Below are 20,874 nucleotides of genomic sequence, written 5' to 3'. Positions count from 1 at the left end.
ATCAGCCATGAAAATAAATCAGATCAGGCTCTAAGGGCTTAATTGAGCTCCTATGTCTTCTGGTCTTATGCAAGACAAAGTTTTTCACTGTATCCTGGTACACATGAAAATAATAGACTAATTTACTGATGTAAATCAAAGTCCGAAAGGCTGGGAGGTTCCCCTTCATGCTGCAGAGACTGAAGGTTTAGTTGGTAAGGCAATCAGTCAGACTGCGCCCCTGATCTGACCTACCTTCGCACGGGTCCAGCCTCCGAGCCCTCCGGCCATGCTTGGAGTTGTTGTGGATGAACATATTGTCCGACACTGCCAGGACGTGCCCATCCACGTTGATGGTTGTACTGATGACGACCTGTAAGGAGACAGCAGGTTGCAGAGATAAATGCGGCAGCTTATTCCTCTTCCTAAAATAGAACTAACAGCACATGTTGAAGCGATTCGTACACAGAACATACACAGCAGTACAGTGCCGATGCAGCCTCTTTGGACCACACGCTGGCCATGACCTTCAGTTAAACTAATCCCATCCGTCTGCACAAAGTCCATATCTCAGATTTAGTGACAACTTCTTCCCCTTCGCTGTTAAGATTTCTGAATTGTCCATGAACACATGTTCTTATTTTAATTTCTAGTTCATTATTATGTATTGCAATGTACTGCTGCTGCATAACAACAAATTTCATGACATATTCCAGTGATGATAAACCTGATTCTGATTCTGTTCATGTGCCGGGCTAAACATTGCTTAAACACTGCTGTACTATCTGCTTCTACCACCTCCCCTGCCAGTGTATTCCAGGAATCTCTCTGTAAGAAAAAATCCTGCCATGCAAGTCACCTTTAAACCTTCCCTCTCATAGATTAAAGCTATGCCCTCTAATACTTGTCTTACCAAGCTAAGAAAAAGACTCTGACTGTCTTCCCTATCTATACTTTGCATAATTTTACACACTTCTATCAGGCCTTCCCTCCGCATGAAATGTTCCATAAAACTTTGGAGGGATTTAAGCTGAATGCAGGAAATTGAGATTGAGTAGGGGGACAAAAAAGTTCAGAGTGCAAAACACATTTATCATCAAACTACATGTACTGTACATAACCTTGAGCGTTATCTCCTCACAGGCAGCCACAAAACAAAGAACCCGAATAGGACCAGTTGAAAAAAAAGACTGTCCAGTATCCAATGTGCAGAAAAAAACAAATCATGCCAGCAATAAAAGTAAGAAAATAGCATTCAGAACTAAAGTTCCCGAAAGTGAGTCCACAGACACGAAGCCAGCAGCCAGTTCAGACCACAGCCTCAGTTTAGCGCAGAGACAGGTAAACCTCGCGGAGCAGCGAGTTGAACCAGCCCATCCCCCGCCACTGGTCCCAACACCCTGACTTTTCAAACTGGCACGGCGCTTAAATCATCCTGTAGGTTACTGTAAATAGAACAAAGTGATGCACTTTATGTTTAAGAGAAAACCACAACACATTTTATTGAACTCCAAAACATGAATGCAAAGCGTGCTAAAAACCCTTTAAGTAATGACATCATCACGTCAGACCAGCCTCTTGAAGCGAAACCGCAACTCAATGCCGGCGGTTGTTAGTCGTGTACATTTCCACCAATTACGTTATTCTACACAGGCCACCCCTCACCCCCCGAATTAATTAAAACCGGCATTGAGAGTCTGCCCGGAGCTCGGACAAGCAGCCTGGCTCAGGTCCCATGTTCCGTGGACGGGGGAGCAGTAGGTGCCTCTGGCTCGTCCAGAGGTGTGCTGACATGCTCATGGTCATGTCATGATCCCAGGGGCACGGTAGCGGGATTGTGCAAATCCTGGTGGGCCAGTTTAAGGCGATCTATTGAAAAAGTTCAGGTTTACTCCTCTCATCTATGATATTTGCCTTTCCTCCCCATTCCAAAACGCAGAACTGGTCATCATGAGGGAGCCTAAGGAGATGCTGGCGTGCAGATGAAAGCAAACGAAGTGGAATGTAGGTCACCAGGAACCCAGGAGTGCTGTACGCCGTGATAGGAGGTAGGAATAGGTGAAAAGGAATTGAATTTACTGAGGAGGGTGGAATGCTGTTGAGAGGCCAACCAGGCTGTCATGGTGTCACCTGGCACTTGTAACCATTGTCCATATACCAACCCAGCCACGGGCGACTGCAGGTCCTCTTTTGGAGCTGTTCTAAGCCCCAGCAGGACCTATGGGAGACAATCACACCAATGCTCACCCCTCAGGGAATCCCTCAGGGCCACCTTTAAGGAGCAGAGAGAGCACAAACATAGGCCATTGGACTGCAGATGTGAATCAGCCTAACGCTGAGGTCCTGGGCTATCACAGCCCAGATGTCAGATATGAAATGCAGATGGCAGTCAGAGGAAATATCAGAAGGGGTGCCAAACCAAGCAACCCAGATGCTGATGAGCACCTAAGCTACATCTGTAGCCATTGTCATTGCTGGAGGTATGACATCTGGCCACCTGGTGGTGCAGTCCACCATGGTAAGGAAATGTATGAAACTGCGGGAGGGAAAAGAGGACTGACAAGGCCCACATTGACATGGTTAAACCGTCGTTCAAGGACCTCAAAAGGTACCAATGGTGCCCGAACATGACGGTTAATTTTTGCCTGCTGGCACACCACAGGGGCCGCAGTCCAATCACGCACAACATCTTTTTTAATGCCCTGCCACACAAACTTTAGCGCAACCTGTTTCTGTGAGGCCTTCCGGCCCGGATGCGGAAGGACATATATGAAGTCAAAAACAGTTTGTCTCCAGATTGCGGGGCAAGGTGACTGATTGAAACATTGCACGGGAGAGAAACCCTAGCTTCCCCAAACCTAGTGTCAGCCAACCGCGGACCCATGACTGCTGTTCAGTAAGCCTGGACCTCTGGGTAAGTAAATTGGTCGGCTGCTAAGTTGCATTGTCAACCCCTACGTGTATGGCCTCAACCCCTTGATATATTGTATATGTAGACCAGGTGGCATTGCTGCTATGCACACCAGGGGTCTGGTATTTTGGCCACCATGTGCTTGAGGGGTTTGTGGTCAATGAACACTGTGAAATTACAATCCACTTGAAGAAAATGAAAATGATGGATGGCCAGATAGAGACCAAGAAGCTCACGGTCAAACATCCTGTACTTAATTTCGGGGGGTATGGAGCCGCCAGCTGAAGAAGGTAAGCGGCTGCCACATGTCTCTGACTAACTATTCATGCACTACACCCACAGCATAGTCTGAGTCTTCAGTAGTAATGGCTATAGGTGCGTTGGGGAGTGGGTGAGCCAGTAGGGTGGCATTGGAAAGAGTTTAAATGCCCCGGTCTAGTCTGCTGATCAGTCAAGCACACGATCAGGGATATTGCTTTAAAGCGCTCTACACAGGGGAAGCGTAAGTTCAGTAGTTCGTGGAATGAAGTGGTGATAGAAACTCACCATGTATAAGATCTCCTGTTGTCTTTTGGTAGTGTGGGGCAGTAGAAAATCCATAATAGTGACTACTTTTGATAGGAAGGGTTTTGGACCTTCTGCAGAGATGCGATAGCTGAAAAAGTCAATGACTGACAACCTAAGCAGACATTTGGCAAGGTTAATAATCAACCTGTGTTGGATTAGTTGCTTGAAATGTGTGCGGAGATGAGATATATATTCGGATTTGGATGCACTGGCAACAATTATGTCATCCAGGTAACCAAACTGAAAATCTAAGTCTTTTAATATAGACTGGAAAGTCCGACCTGCATTTTTCAGCCCAAACGGCATGCACGGAAGCTCAAAGGGGGCAAATGGGATTATCAAAGCTGTTTGGGAATGTCTTCTGAGCACACAAACACCTGATGGTAGCCCCGAACTAGATCGACTTTGGAAAAAATTAACTTGACGGCCAATATGCTGAAAATTGTAGCATGTGTGGGACCGGGTAATAATCCGGGGGTGGTGACCTTGTTAAGATGTCAGTAATCACCACATGGGTGGCAGCCACCTTCAGAAATAGGGACCATTGGAAGGGCAAAGGCTGGGGAGTATTTGACTGGCGTACAATGCCAAGTCTTTCCACAAGTACAATGGCAAACTCATCCTTCATAGTTGCCAGCTTTTCAGAGTTCCGTCTACACATGTGGGCATGGACTGGCGGGCCAGATGTAGAAGTGTGGTGCTCGACCTCATGTTTTGTGAAAGTAATAGAGAACGTGGGCTTGGTAAGTTTTGGAAATTCGCCCAGCAGTCGAGTAAACTCACATGTGGTGGTGTATGCGCTTGACAGAGACATTGTGGGGAACTCACTGGGGGACCAGGGTAATGACCCTAGGTCCTTGACTTCCACAAGCCGGCAGTTCTTAAGATCGGCTAATAGTTCTTGGGCCCACAGTTCTTTGCACCAAGTAGAGGTCCAGTCACTTTAGCCAGGACCGAGTCCCATGTGTAACGTCACCCACTGAAGCAGGGCACCACCAGCCGTGTCCCGTAAGTCTGGATCCTGTTGCCGTGGGTGGCCTCTAGCGAAATTTCGTTGCTCTTTGCGTTCCAATCAATAGGCCATGCTGGCAGCACACTCAGTTGAGCCCGTGTCACACAGGAAGCGCTGCCCTGAAAGGGTGTCTGTAATGAACAGTAGATGACCCTGGAAGTTGGAACTTGCGGTGTTCACAGACCTCTGATATCCAGATGCAGTGGCACTGTCGAAGCTGCAAGGCAGTCAGCACTTCTTGGCATTCGTACCAAAGTGAGCACGGTAAAAACACAGGCCCGGCTTCAACTGTTTTGCAGGCGCAGGCATTTTTATATTGGGAGACTTGCTGAACGGACTTATTGAGGTAAAGAAAGGAGGAGGAACGATGCACTGCTGCCTGGCTGAGTGCGGACGATCAGCCATTTTACCAAGTTCTCTATAGACCATCATGGTTGTATTAGCAAGGGCTATGCAAATTTGATCTGGCACTTGCTACATGAAGAGTTCTTTAAAAGTAAGACAAGGATGGTGATTTCCCAGGAGGAACAGCATGTGGTCCATTAGCTCCGATGGCTTAGCATAGCCAAGGCCAGGCAAGGAGTGCAACTGTTTGGCACACTCAGACTCCAATAGTCCAGAAGTCTGTGAAAGGTGCATTTTCAGCAATCGGTATTTATCGTGTTCGGGCGGCTGTTCTAGTAGACTCACCATTCTCACAGCTGAGGACTTACTGAGCAACGCTACCACATAGAAATATTTGTTGTTGTTGGCGGTGATTTCTCGCACAGTGAGTTGGGCCTCTGCCTGCGTGAAACAAGTAACAACATTTTGCTCCCAAAATTCCGGCAGTTTCAAAGCGATTGCATTGGCCGACATGTTCAATAACTCTGGAATTGTCCTCGAGCGACAGGATCACTTATGTAAGTTTTCAGAAATAAAATTAAGTGAGCTGTTTTATGTTTAAGAAAAACCCGTAACACATTTTTAAATTGAACTCCAAAACCTGAACACAAAGCATGCTAAAAACCCTTTGCCAATTATGTCATCACGTCCGATCAGTGTCTTAAAGTGAAACCCCGACTCAATATTGGTGGTTGTGAATTATGTATATTTCCACCAGTTACATTATCCTAGAGTCCAAACCTTGGGTTGTTCCTTGCTTTTGGCCTGGGCCCCAGGCCCTGCCATCTTGATTCGGCCCGTAGCTGACCTTTCCAATTTGTCCTGGCACTTAAATCCATCAAACTTTGGGTCTTTCCATGCTCTTAGGCCCGGGCACTGCCAGCTTTTTTCAGCCCATACCTGACCATTCAGATTCATCCTGGCACTTAAATCGATCAGACCTTGCGTCTTTCCATGTTGTCCATACAACATGGTTCTATGGACTTGTTGGGCTGAAGAACCTGTGTGTATCTGTGCTGTATTGCTCTGTGACAATGACTCTACCTTCTCAGGAGACCTCGGAATTTGACATGTCCCATCTGGCAGTCCCCATTTTTTAGCAAGGTAACATAGAAAGCACCCTATCTGATGCATCACGCCTTGGTACGGAAACTACTTTACCTGAGACCACTAGAAACGGCAGCTCTGGACACAGCTCAGCACATCACAGAAACCAACCTCCCCTCCATGGAACCTGTCCACAATTCTTGCTGCCTTGGTAAAGCAGCCAGCATAGTCAAAGATCCCACCCACCTTGGACATTCACTCTCCTGACCTCCCATCAGAAGGAAGGCACACAAGACTGAAAGCATGTGCCATCAGGCTCAAGAACAAATACAACCCCGCTGCTATCAGTGTACTGAGTGGTCCCCTGGCACGATAAGATGGTCTCACATCTACCTCGTCATGACCTTGTGCCCTGTGGTCTGCCTGCACTGCACTTCCTCTGTACCTGTACAATTTTACTCTGCACTCTGTTATTGTACCCGCTTATACTACCTCAGTGTACTGTGTAATGAAATTATCTCTACAGATGGCCTGCAAAATAAAAGTTTCTCACAAGCTTAGTACATGTGACAATTAGTGAAAAGGGCGGTTTCAAGTTCCTGGATAGATCTATCCTGGGCTAAACATATTGATTCAACTACTGTACGAAGCAGGTACAACAGCGACTGTATTTCATTAGGAGTTTAAGGAGACTTGGTACATCACCACTCCTGTAAATTTCTACAGATTTCTACATTCTACACATGCACCACGCTAACTGCTGCACCATCACCTGGTACGGAGGGTCCACTGCACAGGATTGGAAAAAGCTGCAGGAAGTTGCAGACTCAGCCTCCTCCATCATGGGCTCTAGCCTCCCCAGCATCGGGGACATCTTTAAAAGGCGATGCCTCAAAAACGCAACCTCCATCATTAAGAACCCTCATCGCTCGGGACATGCTCTCTTCTCATTGCTACCACCAGCAAGGAGGTGCAGGAGCCTGAAGACAAAACACTCAGTGTTTTAGGAACAGCTTCTTCCTTACCACCATCAGATTTCTAAATGGACAATGAACCCATGTGCACTACCTCACCAGTTTTCTGCTTTTCTTTGCTTTCTTTTTGCATGACTTATTTAATTTATATAGTACGTATGTATGTGTACATATGTATGTACGTGTACTGCTGTCGCAAAATAAAAAATTTCTACTCTTACAGCAGAGATATTCAGAGATATTAAACCTGATTCTGATTTCAATAAAAATTAGGCAGGGCATGAAGGGATACAGGGAGAAGGCAGAAGATTGGGGCTGAGAGGAAAAGTGGGTCAGCCATTTGAAATAGCAGAGCAGACGATGGGACAAATAGCCTAACTCTTCTCCTATATCTTCAGGTCTTATGGTCTAAATCAATTTACCATTTTATTTCCCTTTATAAACTCACCCATCTCTATGGAATATTGCAAGGAAAAGTTCCAACAGAGGAAGACAGAAATGCTGAATGAGAGATAACATAACATTGACGTTCCAAAGGACCTGGGCGTCCTTGAGCACAACTCACTGAAAGCTAAAATGCAGGTGCAACAGGCAATTAGGAAGGCAAATGGCTTGTTGGCCTCTGTTGAAAGAGGATTTGAGTAGAGGAGTAAAGATGTTCCATTATAATTATATAGGTCCTTGATCAGACTACACCTGGAATATTGCGCACACTTTTGGCCTCTTTACATAAGAAAGAGAACTTGTCATGGAGAAAAGCAATGAAGGTTTATCAGGCTCCTCTTTGAGATGGAAAGCCTGCATTATGAAGAGACATTGAGTAGACCAGACCTGTAATCTCTCTCGTTTGCAAGAATAAGAGGTGAAATGTACAAAGTTCTTCTGAAGTTCAAGGATATTAACCCTGGCTGGGTAGCGAAGGCTTGTAAGGATGTTTCTAGGACTTGATTGACTGGCATAGTAGTGTAGAGGTAAGCACAGCATCATTACAGAGCCAGCGACCCAGGTCTGTCAGGAGTTAGTATGTTCTCCCCATGACCATGATGGTTTCCTCCAGCTGCTCCAGCCTCCTCCCACATTCTGAAGAGGTAGGACGTAGCGTTAGTAAGTTGTAGGCATGCCAAGTTGGTGCTGTAAACACGGTGGCACTTCGGGGCTGCCCCAGCACAGCCTCAATGCAAACAACTCCTTTCACTGTATTTTTTGATGCACAAATGACAAATAAAGCTAATTTTAAAATGTTAATGTACCTGCCTCGTTCCATACAACTGACCACCTTCTGGGTGAAGAAGTTTCTCCTCAGTTTCCTGTTAAATCTCTCATCTATCACCCTAAACAAATGCACTCTAGTTCTCGATTCCCCAACCTTGGGTAAAACCAAAATGTATTCATTCACTCTATCTATTCCCTATCCCACAAAAAAACAACAGAATAAGAATCAGGTTTAATATCATTAATTATCTATAACAACCTACTGATGCTCTCCACTAAAATCGTGGCGAGAAGACTGCAACTAGCGGGGCACTGTCTACGCCACCCCGAGCTACCTGCCAGCCTAGTCATCATAAGAGAGTCCAAGCATGGGAGGATGAACCCTGGGCGCCCTCCCAAGACTATGGTCAACACGCTCCGAGAAGACAGCGGCACGGCTAATGTAGATGAACTGAACACACTGATGAGGGAGAGGGAGAAGTGGAGAGTCCATCATCGTGCCTGACGCCGGCCCCCTAGGCCTGAGTCGACGTAGTAGTAGTTAATATCATTGGAATGTCATAAAATGTGTTGTTTCAAAGCATGTGATAATAAAAACAGTGAATTACAGTGAGTATATATAAAATAGTTAAATTAAATAAGTTGTGCAGAAAAGAAAGTGAGGTAGTGCTCATGGGTTCAATGTCCATTCAGAAATCTGATGGCGGGGAGAAGAAGCTGTTCTTGAATCATCGAGTGTGTGCCTTCAGGTTCCTGTACCTCCTTCCTGATGGTAACAATGAGAAGAGAGCATGTCCCGAGCAATAGGGGTCCTTAATGATGGATGCCGCCTTTTTGAAGCAACTCTCCTTGAAGATGTCCTGGATTCTGGGTAGCTAGTGCCCACGATGGAGCTGACAGATTACACAACTCTCTGCAGCTTATTTCAATTCTGTGCAGTGTCTCCCCCAACCCCTCCTGTCATACCAGAAGGTGATGCAGCCAGGTCGTTTACGAGGTAGGTTTATATGTCACTGTAAGTTCTGCCGTGATTAGGTTAGGGTTAACTAGGGTCGTGGGGTTGCTGGGACGGCGTGGCTTTTAGGGCCGACTCCGTGCTTTGTCACTAAACAAACAGAATACTGTAAGTAAATAACTGAACTTGGCCAGTCGAGCAGCACCTGCATCGGGACTGAGAGTGTCGGGGGGAGATGGCTGGTACATAAAAAGATGAGAGGTGCAGGAGACAGGTGTGTAGCGGTTGGGGGGTTGCTGGGGCAGTGTGGCTCGAAGGGGGCTGGAAGGATGTACTCTGCACAAACAAGACAAAACCTGCCGATGCTGGAAATCTACAGCAACGCACACAAAATGCTGGAGGAACTCAGCAGGCCAGGCAGCATCTATGGAAAAGAGCACAGTCGACATTACAAGCCGGAACATTGACTCTACACTTTTCCTAAATGTTGCCTGGTCTGCTGAGTTGCTCCAACATTTTGTGTGGGAAGGTATACTCTGCGTTGTATTGCTTACTAGGCAAGTAGATGATGGGAGTCATTTGCTCTGCCATGACAGATGGTAATCAGGAGTCGTCTCTATTAGTATATATACAGTCATAAAGTACCAGAGCACAAAAACAGACCCCTCAGCCTGTTTAGTCTCATTTAGTTGCACCCAGACCATATCCATAAGACCATAAGACATAGGAGAAGAATCAGGCCACTTAGCCCATCAAGTCTGCTCCACCATTTCATCATGGCTGATCCCCATATCCTTCAATGCTCTGACCCGTCAGGAAACTATCAACTTCCGCTTTAAATACACCCACAGACTTGACCTCCGCCACAGTCTGCGGCAGAACATTCCACAGATTCACGACTCTCCGGCTAAAAAAATTCCTCCTTACCTCTATACTAAAAGGTTGCCCTTCAATTTTGAGGCTATGCCCTCCATTTCTGGAGACCCCCACCATAGGAAACATCCTCTCCACATCCACCTTATCTAGTCCTTTCAACATTCGGTAGGTTTCAATGAGATCCTTCCTGCGTTCTTCTAAATTCCAGTGACTACAGGCCCAAAGCTGCCAAATGCTCCTCATATGTTGACCCCTTCATTCCTAAAATCATCCTCATAAATCTCCTCTGGACTCTCTCAAATAACATCCTTTCTGAGATATGAGGCCCAAAACTGTTGACAATACTCCAATGTAGCCTGACTAGTGTCTTATAAGGATCAGCATTATCTCCTTTCTTTTATATTCTATTCCCCTTGAAATAAATGCCAACATTGCATTTGCCTTCTTTGCCACAGACTCAACCTGTAAATTAACCTTCTGAAAGTCTTGTATGAGGACTCTTAAGTCCCTTTGCACCTCTGATGTTTGAAACTTCTCCCCATTTAGATAACAGTCCACACTGTTGTTCCTTTTATCAAAATGCATTATCATACATTTCCCAGCACTGTATTCCATTTGCCACTTTTTTGCCCATTCCTCCAGTCTGTCTAGTCCTGTTGCAATCGTATTGTTTCTTCAGCACTACCTACCCCTCCAGCTTTCTTCGTATCATCCATAAACTTCGTCACAAAGCCATCAATTCCATTAACTAAATCATTGACAAACAATGTGAAAAGCAGTGGTCCCAATACTGACCCCTGAGGAACACCAGAAAAGGCCTCTTTTATTCCCACTCACTGCTTCCGGGCTGTCAGCCATTCCTCTATCCATGCCAGTGTCTTTCCTGTAACACCATAGGATTTTATCTTGTTAAGTAGCCTCATGTGTGGCACCTTATCAAATGCCTTCTGAAAATCCAAGGAAGTGACATCCACTAACTCTCCTCTGTCCACTCTGCTTGTTACTTCCTTGAGGAACTCTAACAGATTTGCCAGGTAAGATTTCCCTTTACAGAAACCATGCTGATTTTGACTTACTTTATCATCAGTCTCCAAGTTCCCTAAAACCTCATGCTTACAGTACACTCCAACACTTTCCCAACTACTGAGATTAGGCTAACTGGCATATAATTTCCTTTCTTTTGCCTTCTTCCCTTCTTAATGAGTGGAGTGACATTTGCAATTTTCCAGTCCTCCAGGACCATGCCAGAATTAAGTGATTCTTGAAAGATCATGACGAATACATCTGTTATCTCTTCAGCAGCCTCTCTCGGGACTCTGGGATGTAGTCCATCATGTCCAGGTGACTTATCCACCATAAGACCTTTGAGTTTACCTAGCACCTTTTGCTTTGTAATAACAATGCAACTCACTCCTGCTCCCTGACACTCATGGACCTCTGGCATACTGTTAGTGCCTTCCACAGTGAAGACAAATGCAAAGTACCCATTAAGTTCATCTGCCATTTCCTTGTCCCCCATTACTACATTTTCCAGTGACCCATTTCAACTCTCAGCTCTTTATAGAACTTAATGCTCTTTATAAAAATCTTTTAGCATCCTGCTTTATATTATTGGCTAGTTTGCCCTCATAATTCATCTTTTCCCTTCTTATAGCTTTTTGAGTTGCCTTTCGTTGGATTTTAAAAGCTTCCCAATCATCCAACTTCCCACTCATTTTTGCTACCTTATATGCCCTTTCCTTGTCTTTTATGCAATCCTTAACTTCCTTTGTCAGCCACCGTTACCTACCCCTGCCATTTGGGAACTTCTTCTGTGGGACGTGGGACATACCTATCCTGTGCCTTATGAACATTCCCAAAAACTTCAGCCATCTCTGCTCTGTTGTCATCCCCGCCGGTATTCTCCACTAATCCACCCAGGCAAACTCCTCTCTCATGCCTCTGTAATTCCCTTTATTCCATTGTGAGACTGATACATGTGACTTATGCTTCTCCCTCTCAAACTGCAGTGTGAATTCAATCACATTATGATCACTGTCTCCTAAGGGGTTATCCCCACATTCATGTACCTATTGAATCTTCTCTTAAATTCTATAATTGAAACTGTATGCACCACTTCCACTGGCAGTTTGCTCTACACTTGCACCACCATCTGAGCAAGAAGTTGTTCCCCTTCAGAATCCTCTTAAATATTTCACCTTTCATCCTTAACCTAAGACCTTTAGTACTAGTCTCGCCCAACCTGAGGGTAAAAACCCTGCATAAATTTCAGTTCTGTTAATACAGTATACAAGCACAAAACAAAAGATCCCATTCAACCTATCTGTACCCCATGTAATTTTATTTACCTCTATAAGATCTCCCCCATTCACCACACTCCAGGAATAAAGTCCTAACCTATTCAACCTTCCCCGACAACTCAGGTCCACAAGTCACAGTAACATCCTTGTAAATTTTCACTGCACTCTTTGAAGATGATTGGTATCTTTCCTGTAGTTAGGTGACCTGAACAGAACACATTGCCCCCAGTTCAGCCTCCCCAACTTCAACATATCATCACAACTCCTGTACACGAGATGTACAGTAGACCAGCCCTGTAAATGACCGCAGATTTCTTCACAGAGAGGTATTATTGAGCAAGAGGAAATTTTTTAAGTGCTAATCCAGAGAGTTTCAGGATTTCCAATAAGTTCTAGGTTTATTTAATTACTTGAATTTAAACTCCCCGGTTGCTGTGGTGGGATTTGATCCTGTCTCATGTAATCAATAACCTCCACTGCATTGAAAATGTAAGGAAAGCTATTTTGTTTCCTCCTCGACAACCAAAGTAAAAGTTCAAAGTTCAAAGTAAAATTTATTAACAAAGTACATATATGTCACTATATGCACACCTGGGATTAATTTTCTTGTGGGCGTACTCAGCAAGTCCATAATAGAATAATAACCGTAATAGAATCAATAGAAGACTGCGCCAATATGGGTGTTTAACCAGTGTGAAAAAGTCAACAAATTGTGCAATGACAAAAAGAAATAATACTAATAATAATAATAAATAACAAGGAATATAACCATGATCGCTTGTCAGAAAGAATGAAGGGGGCTATGGATATGTGAGTGTTTACAGTTTGTGTCTCGGGAATTTGGCAGAGCATTCCATCGTGGCTGATTTATTTTCCCTCTCAATGTCATTCTTCTTTCTTCTCCCTGGAAACTTTGATGCCCTTACTAATCAAGATCCTATCAAACTCTGCTTTAAATATATTCAATGACTTGGCCTCCACAGCCATCTGTGGTAATGAATTTCACCCTCTGTCTGAAGAAATTCCTGCTCATCTCTTTTCTAAAAGCGCATCCCTCTATTCTGAGGCTGTGCTCTCTGGTCCTACTGGAAACATCCTCTCCATCCCCACTCTAAGACCTATCATGACTCTACGTGCATCTGAAGAGCTAGTAAAAATGAGCCCAACCGCAAAAGATCTCATGATATGTACACAGTGGCCACTTTGTTAGGTACAGGAGATACCTAATAAAGTGGCCACTGAGGCTACGTCCACACGAGACCGGATAAATCCTCAACCAAAGCTTTTTCTCTTCGTTTTGACCCTCCGTCCACACTGAAACGAAAATGATGTTTTTCTAAAACACTCCCCAGACTGTTTACATCTGAAAACGCCGGTTGGTCATTGTAGTATGTACGGGGTAACCGGCTAATTTTAAAAACGTTGTCATGACATGGCGGAACAAATGGTGGCGACAGCACGGCATTTCATTGTTTTCTTGAATGCAATCTCCAACACCACAACAATATCTGACAGTAGAAGTGTAACACTGTATGGAAGTAAAAGATAACACTGATGCAGACATGTTTCATACATTTAACAAGGTGCTTTATTAATGTACTGCTTGTGGAAACATTCAATAGATGCAATTGTCACTTTTGCCCAGTAACTCGCTTTATTGCACGTTAAATACAGCAAAATAATACACAAAGACATGGCAAAAATAAAGGCAAACAAATGAGGTCACAGCAAATTTTACTTTTGTCCAGTAACAAGCCTTATTGCATTTAGTTGTAGCTGTCGTCCCTTTCATCGGTGAAGAGACTATGGCTGTAGGAAATGTTTCTGGACAAATGCGCACCAAGTCTTTCGTTTGGTAATTTCCTTTTAAGTTTTTCTAGTCTGTAACTGGACAAATGCACACCAAGTATATTGTTTCCTCTTCGCTTGTTTTCTGTGTGTCCTGCACATGCCAGTAGGAGGAGATTTGCCCAAATACTCATTTTAATGTGGACGGAGCTATTTTCAAAAACGCCTGGTGTGGATGCCTATCATTCTTACGCGAAACCGGCGTTTTCAAAATTATCCGGTCTAGTGTAGACGTAGCCTGAGTGTATGTTTGTGGTCTTCTGTTGCTATAGCCCATCCACTTCAAGGTTCAACGTGTTGTGTGTTCAGAGATGCTCTTCTGCGCATCACTGTTGTAATGCGTGGTTATCTGAATTACTGTCACCTTCCTGCCAGCTTGAATCAGTCAGGTCATTGTCATCTGACCTCTCTCATTAACAAAGCATTTTCACCAATAGAACTGCTGTTCATTGGAATGTTTTTTGTTTTTTGCACCATTCTCTGTAAACCGTAGAGACTGTTGTGTGTGATAACCCCAGGAGTTCCTGAGATACTCAAACCACCCCATCTGGCACCAACAAACATTCCATGATCAAAGTCACTCAGATCATATTTCTTCCCCATTCTGTTGTTTGGTCTGAATGACTGAACCTCTTGACCATGTTTGCATGCTTTTATGCATTTGGGTGCTAATTAGATATTTGCATTAACAAGCACTTCTACAGGTGTACCCAATAAACTGGCACTGAGTGCATATTGGCCTATTTTATTTGAAGCTCGGAAATCTGACACTCAATCCTTATAAGCAATGGAGATATTCCTGCCTTAATTTCATTATCACTCACTCACAGGGTCTTAGCAAGTGGCTCTGGGAAGAACCCCCTTTGTTTTGATTGATCTTTTGTCAGATTAACCAGTGGCTTTATTTAATTAAGTTCGCCTCACTTGAGACATGAAATGCACACGAGAAAACGAGCTCCTAATGGAATTGCTCTCGCAATAAACGAATTTGCAAAATGGTTTAAGAAGTTCCTTGATCTTATTTGTCCTCCAAATCCTGGGGCTGGCGCGTGGCTGGTGTGCTTTCCCTTTTTAATTACGCCATGCTCAGTCAATCTCACTTAATCAGGCACTGCACAAATTTGTCAAGTGAAGTTAAGCCCTTTCCGACATTTCGTCACACATTCGAAACACATTTAAAAACTGGAAGCAGATATTATAGACACTTTCTGATGGGAGACCAAATTTCCTCCAAAGCCCAAAATAGGGCCAACCTTACACAGAATCTTTACACTGTCAACGCTCAAGGATCCAAGTTCAAAGCTCAACTCTATTCACCATATACAGTACTGCGTAAAAGTTTGAGGCACAAGCATATTGTTAGGGTGCCTCAGACTTTTGCAGAGTACTGCAGTAATTTTATGTATTGCACTGTACTGCAGCCGCAAAAAAAACCCCCAAATTTCATGACATATGTGAGTGATGATAAACCCGATTCTGATATGGGTCTCTATCGTGGACTGAGAGTGGGAAGGGGGCAGGGAGAGGGAAAGGAATGGGAAGTACAAGAGAGACATAATATAATGATCAATAAACGGATTGTTTGGATCCAAACGACCTTGCTGCTGTCTCAGGGCTGGGTGTGCCTGCACCCGTGGCGCTCTTTCTCTGCCACCTGTCTCACATCCCTCCCATGGCACTCCATCCTTGCCATTCCCAACATCCTTCGCTCCCGCCAGATTTACAAACTCACTCTCCTCTCCACATTGGCATGTACAGTACAGTATTACGCAAAAGTCTTAGGCAGCCCAGATATATATACAGCCCAAAACTTTTTCACAGTACTATACATTTACAACTTATTTACATGTATTAGGAATTTGCTTGGTGTAGTAGTGACGAGTGAAGAGATACTGTATATAAAAATAAAGTTAGAAAGTATGAATATTGAATAAAATGTGCATAAATACATACATAATATAATCTATTTACAATGTGTTTTATAAAGTGCTATAAAGGTGTTTTAACGTGTTTACAGTGCAATGCAGTGACAGGGGTAATATGTAAATTATAAGGTGTTGAATGGTTGTTCGGATTAACTGCCTGGGTGAAGAAACTTTTAAGATGGTGTGAAGTTTTTGTTTTAATAGCCCGATAAAGCTTTGCCTAAGGGAACTTTGGGAAAGCCAGTTTGTTGGGTGAGCAGCATCCACAATAATTTTTCGTGCCGGCTTCTTTGTAAGTATGGATCTCATTCCGAAATCAAAGTTCAAAGTACATTTATTGTTAAAGTATGTATGCAGTAGACAGCCTTGAGTTTTGTCTTCTTGCAGACAGCAACAAAACAAAGAAACACCATAAAACCTATTTAAATAAAACCTCCACACAAGAAGAACATCAGGCTTGCAAACAAAAGAAAAAAATTGTGCAAACGGCAAAAAGTGGACAAATAACACACAAAACATTAAACATCAAACCATAGAGTCCTCAAAAGTGAGTCCACAGACATGAGCTGTCAAGGCGAGTAAAGCCAGTCGAGGAGCAACTTCCACAGTCTGCTTCCTCCCAGACCATATGATACTTTATTAGTGCTACACAGGACTTGGAGGTCTTCTTAGCTCCCAAAATTGGTTTCACCACTTACTAAGCAATCTTATGTGGCCCTACCAATGGAAGGATCCATGGCTGGTGGAGGGATACAAGGAAAGGAGGCTGAGGTTGCTGTTCTTGGAGCAAAGAAGGCTGGGGAGGCACCCAAGGGAGCTATAGAGACATACAACACAGTTATGAGCCCATCAGCTCCTCTAGTCAAATGGTAACCATGATAGATGGCAAATCTTTCTACAGGATTGGTTTGCCTTTGCCTTCTTTAGGCAGTGTCCTTACAAGACGGGTGACCCCAGCCATTATCAATACTCCTCAGAGATTGTCTGTCTGGCATCAGTGGTCACATAACCAGGACTTGTGATGTGTACCAGCTGCTCATACGACCATCCACCACCAGCTCCCATGGCTTCACATGACCCTGATCGGGGGGGCGCTAAGCAGGTGTTACCCCTTGCCCAAGGGTGGCCTGCAGGCTAGCGGAGGGAAAGAGTTCCTTACACCTCCTTTGGTAGAGACTCCATCTACACCTTCCATAATCTTATAAACTTCTATGCATCTCATAATCATGTGACCTCCATCCGTCTCCAACACTTCAGAGAAAGCAACACAGGTTTGTTCAACCTTTCCTTACATGCTTTCTAATCCAGGCAGCACCTCGGTAAACCTCACTTGCACCTCTTCAAAGCCTCGACTTCCTTCCTATATGGTGTGACTATAATTGAATGCTATACCTCAGAAACAGCTGAACCAGAGATCTTATAGGTTGCAACATAACCCACTGACTCTTGAATTCACCGCCTTGACGAATTTAAAAAGGACTTTTTCACCCAGAGGGTGGACGAGCTGGTAGAGAAAATGATTGTGGCAGGTACGATGGTATCATGTAAGATAAACTTAAATAGGTACATGCAGAGGTGGGACATAGAGGGATATGGGATTAGGTGGTTGGTGATCATGGTCAGCATGGATTCATTGGCTCTATGGGTTTTCTTTGTCCCATGTACGTGTAGTGCCCTGGTTCACATCTTTACTGTTATGCTGTAGGTATTTCATTTAGCAGCTGTTTGTTCTGCTTTCAGCCTGTTTGGGTTATTGTTGAAGATAAGGGATGATGAGGAATGTGTGCTATCCAATTAGCAGGAGGTTTTTCTTGGTGAGGGACAATAAGGTTGGTCTTTGGCTTTTGTTTGAGAAGAGATGAATGAAGAGAGAAGATGCTGGGGAGAACTGGTCATAGCATACGATCCGGCGGGAGACCCGTTTGCTTCAGATGGATTACGAGCAACGTTCGGAAGGTGGTGTGTGCTTTCACGTTGACCATGGGCCCAGTGCGTGGGTGACAGAGAAGTTCAAGATTAGATTAGATTATGAGAACACTCAGTCCTCTTTTATTGTCATTTAGAAATGCATACATGCATTAAGAAATGATGCAATGTTTCTCCGGAGTGATATCACAGAAAACAGGACAAACCAAAGACTAACACTGACAGAACCACATAATTATAACATATAGCTACAGGAGTGCAAAACATATACCATAATTTGATGAAGAACAAACCATGGGCACAGTAAAAAAAAGTCTCAAAGTCCCCGAGTCGATCGACTCCCGAGTCCCCGATAGCAGGCGGCAAAAGGGAGAAACTCCCTGCCATAAACCTCCAGGCACCGTCAACTTGCCGATGCCTTGGAAGCAGCCGACCACAGTCGACACTGAGTCTGTCCGTCCGAAAACTTCAAGCCTCCGACCAGCCCCTTCGATACAGCCTCCCGAGCGCCATCCTCTGCCGAGTGCCTTCGACCTAGCCCCGGCCGCTGAAACAGAAAGCCAAGGATTTGAGGCCTTCTGCTCCAGAGATTCCAATTACCACACAGTAGCAGCGGCAGCGAAGCGGGCATTTCAGAAGTTTTCCAGATGTTCCTCCGTACTCTCACGTCTGTCTCCATCAAATCAGAATTGTGCACGGTCCCCTACTTGACAGATTACAGACATCATTCACCGGAGAGGCCGCGCGCGTTGCTGTCACGCCGCCATCTTCTCCTCCTGAGCTCCAACTTGTGCACATTTGACTGTTTAATTATAATGGGCCCTCTCCTTTTTGTTATTCTTTACTAACCCTTTAGTTAAGATTCATAAAAAGAATTCCTTTATTCGTATGCAGTGTGCTGTCTGTTATTTCGGGGCATTAATCTGGAACAGGGTAGCGAATGACACAGCATCCACACAAACAGGGGTTTGGCGGTTTGGGGTTTGGGGGGTGGGGGCTCGTGCCTAAGTATCACACGTTTGGTGGGGCCGGAGATTGTCTTTCCTAGACTTACACAGCCGAGGAAACCAGAGTGTTCATACATTAAAACAATGAAACATACAGTGAAAGGCATCAACTTACGTCAATGACCAACACATTCTGAGGACATGCTAAGAGCAGCCCACAAGCATCGCCATGCTTCCACACCAATATAGCATGCCCACAACTTACTAACCATAATACGTTTGTCTTCAGAATGTTGGAGGAAAACAACCATGTGGAAGAAACCCACTCAGTCACGGGGTGAACATACATACTCCTTACAGAGAGTAGCAGAATTGAACCTGGATCACTGGTGCTGTAATAGCGTTACACTAATCACTATGCTGCCATGCCAGTTTGGAGGGTCCAGAGGAGGTTCACGAGAATAGAAGGGTTAATGTATGAGGAGTATTTGATGGCTTTGGGTCTGTACTCAATGGAATTTAGAAGAGTGAGGGGGAATCTTATTGAAGCCTATCAAATGTTGAAATGCCTAGATAGAGTGGATGTGGAGAAGTTTCCTATGATGGAGCAATCTAGGACCAGAATACAAGTATGTCCCTTTAGAACAGAGGTGAGGAGGAATTCCTTTAACCAGAAGGTGGTGAATCAGTGCAATTCATTGCCACAGATGCCTTGTCTTTGGGTATATTTAAAGCAGAGGTTGATAGATCCTTGAGGGAGATTAAACTCCTCTTCATGACCAGTTCAGTTGCAAAATATCACGGACAGCATTCTAAATGGTTGCACCACAGTCTGGCATGGAGTGGTCACGGAACAGCTTTGGAAAAAGCTGCTGAAGGTTGTAAATTCAGCCAGCTCCATCATGGGCACCAGCCTCCCAAGCATCAAGGACACTTTCAAAAGGCAATGCCTCAAAAAGGCAGCTTCCATCACACAGGTCATGCTCTCTTCACATTGCTACCATCAGGGAGAAGGTACAGGAGCCTGAAGACACATTCAACATTTCTGGAACAGGTTCTTCCCCTCCACCATCAGATTTCTGAATGGACAATGGACCCAGGAACACTACCTCTCTATTTTTTTTATTTTGCTCTTTTTTTGAAATACTTACTTAATTAAAATTGCCATAAATATTTCTTATGTAGTTTATGGATTTTTTTTATTTATGGTAAAACCATAAGACAGTGGAGCAGAATTAGGCCATTTGGACCATGATTTTGCTCTGCCATTTGATCATGGCTAATCTATTTCCCTCTCAACTCCATTCGCCTGCCTTCTCTGTATAACCTTTCACACCCTGACGTATCAAGAATCTATCAGCCTCCACCTTATGCCAGGACTCTTTCAATGCCTTTATGATTTGGCATTTTGAATTCTGTGTTTTACGCTCTTTTTTACAGTTTGCACGATTTTTTCTTTTTTTTGCGCATTGGATGTTTGATGTTATCCTTAAAATGGGATCCACGGTTTTCTTTGTTTCGTGACTGTCTGTGGGAAGAGGAATCTCAGGGTTGTATACTACATACATACTTTGATCATAAATATACTTTGAATATTTGAACCTTCGAAGTAAACTCAGTATGTATTGCACTGTACTGCTGCTGCAAAACAAATAATTTTACAACATATGCCAGTGATATTAAACCTGATTTTGATTCTGACTGAAATGAAATGGGAGTTTGAAGAGCTGAACTCTGTAAGAATGATCATAAAGCAGTCAGATGGCTATAAAGACCCAACTGGTTGGCAAATGTCTCCTGATGGCAATCTGCCATTCATTACCATTTCCGCAGCAGTCCTTCTACTCATATTTATTCACTCATTCACGGGACAGGGACGTCATTGGCGATGCTGACGTTTATGGTCCATCTCTAAGTGGTCCTAAAGTAACATGGCAATTAAGCTTTAATCACATTGGTGTGCCAGGAGTCAGATATAAGTCACACCAGGTACTGACAGCGCATTACTGAA

General features: G+C 44.1%; 1 protein-coding gene across 4 annotated transcripts in view; it reads right to left on the bottom strand.

Annotated features, from left to right (window-relative positions):
* Positions 1-20,874, bottom strand: part of LOC140196863 (transcription factor COE3-like) — a 498,386-nt gene that overhangs the window by 130,387 nt on the left and 347,125 nt on the right. For all 4 annotated transcript variants that reach the window (XM_072256750.1, XM_072256751.1, XM_072256752.1 and 1 more), the window contains exon 8: positions 235-352. In XM_072256750.1, coding sequence (XP_072112851.1) covers positions 235-352 — 118 coding nt within the window. The remainder of the gene's footprint in view (positions 1-234; positions 353-20,874) is intronic.

This window comes from Mobula birostris, chromosome 4, assembly GCF_030028105.1.
Source record: "Mobula birostris isolate sMobBir1 chromosome 4, sMobBir1.hap1, whole genome shotgun sequence".
Taxonomy (NCBI): Eukaryota; Metazoa; Chordata; class Chondrichthyes; order Myliobatiformes; family Myliobatidae; genus Mobula; species Mobula birostris.
Note: the sequence above shows the minus strand (reverse complement) of the source record. Positions and strands in the feature narration are given on the sequence as shown.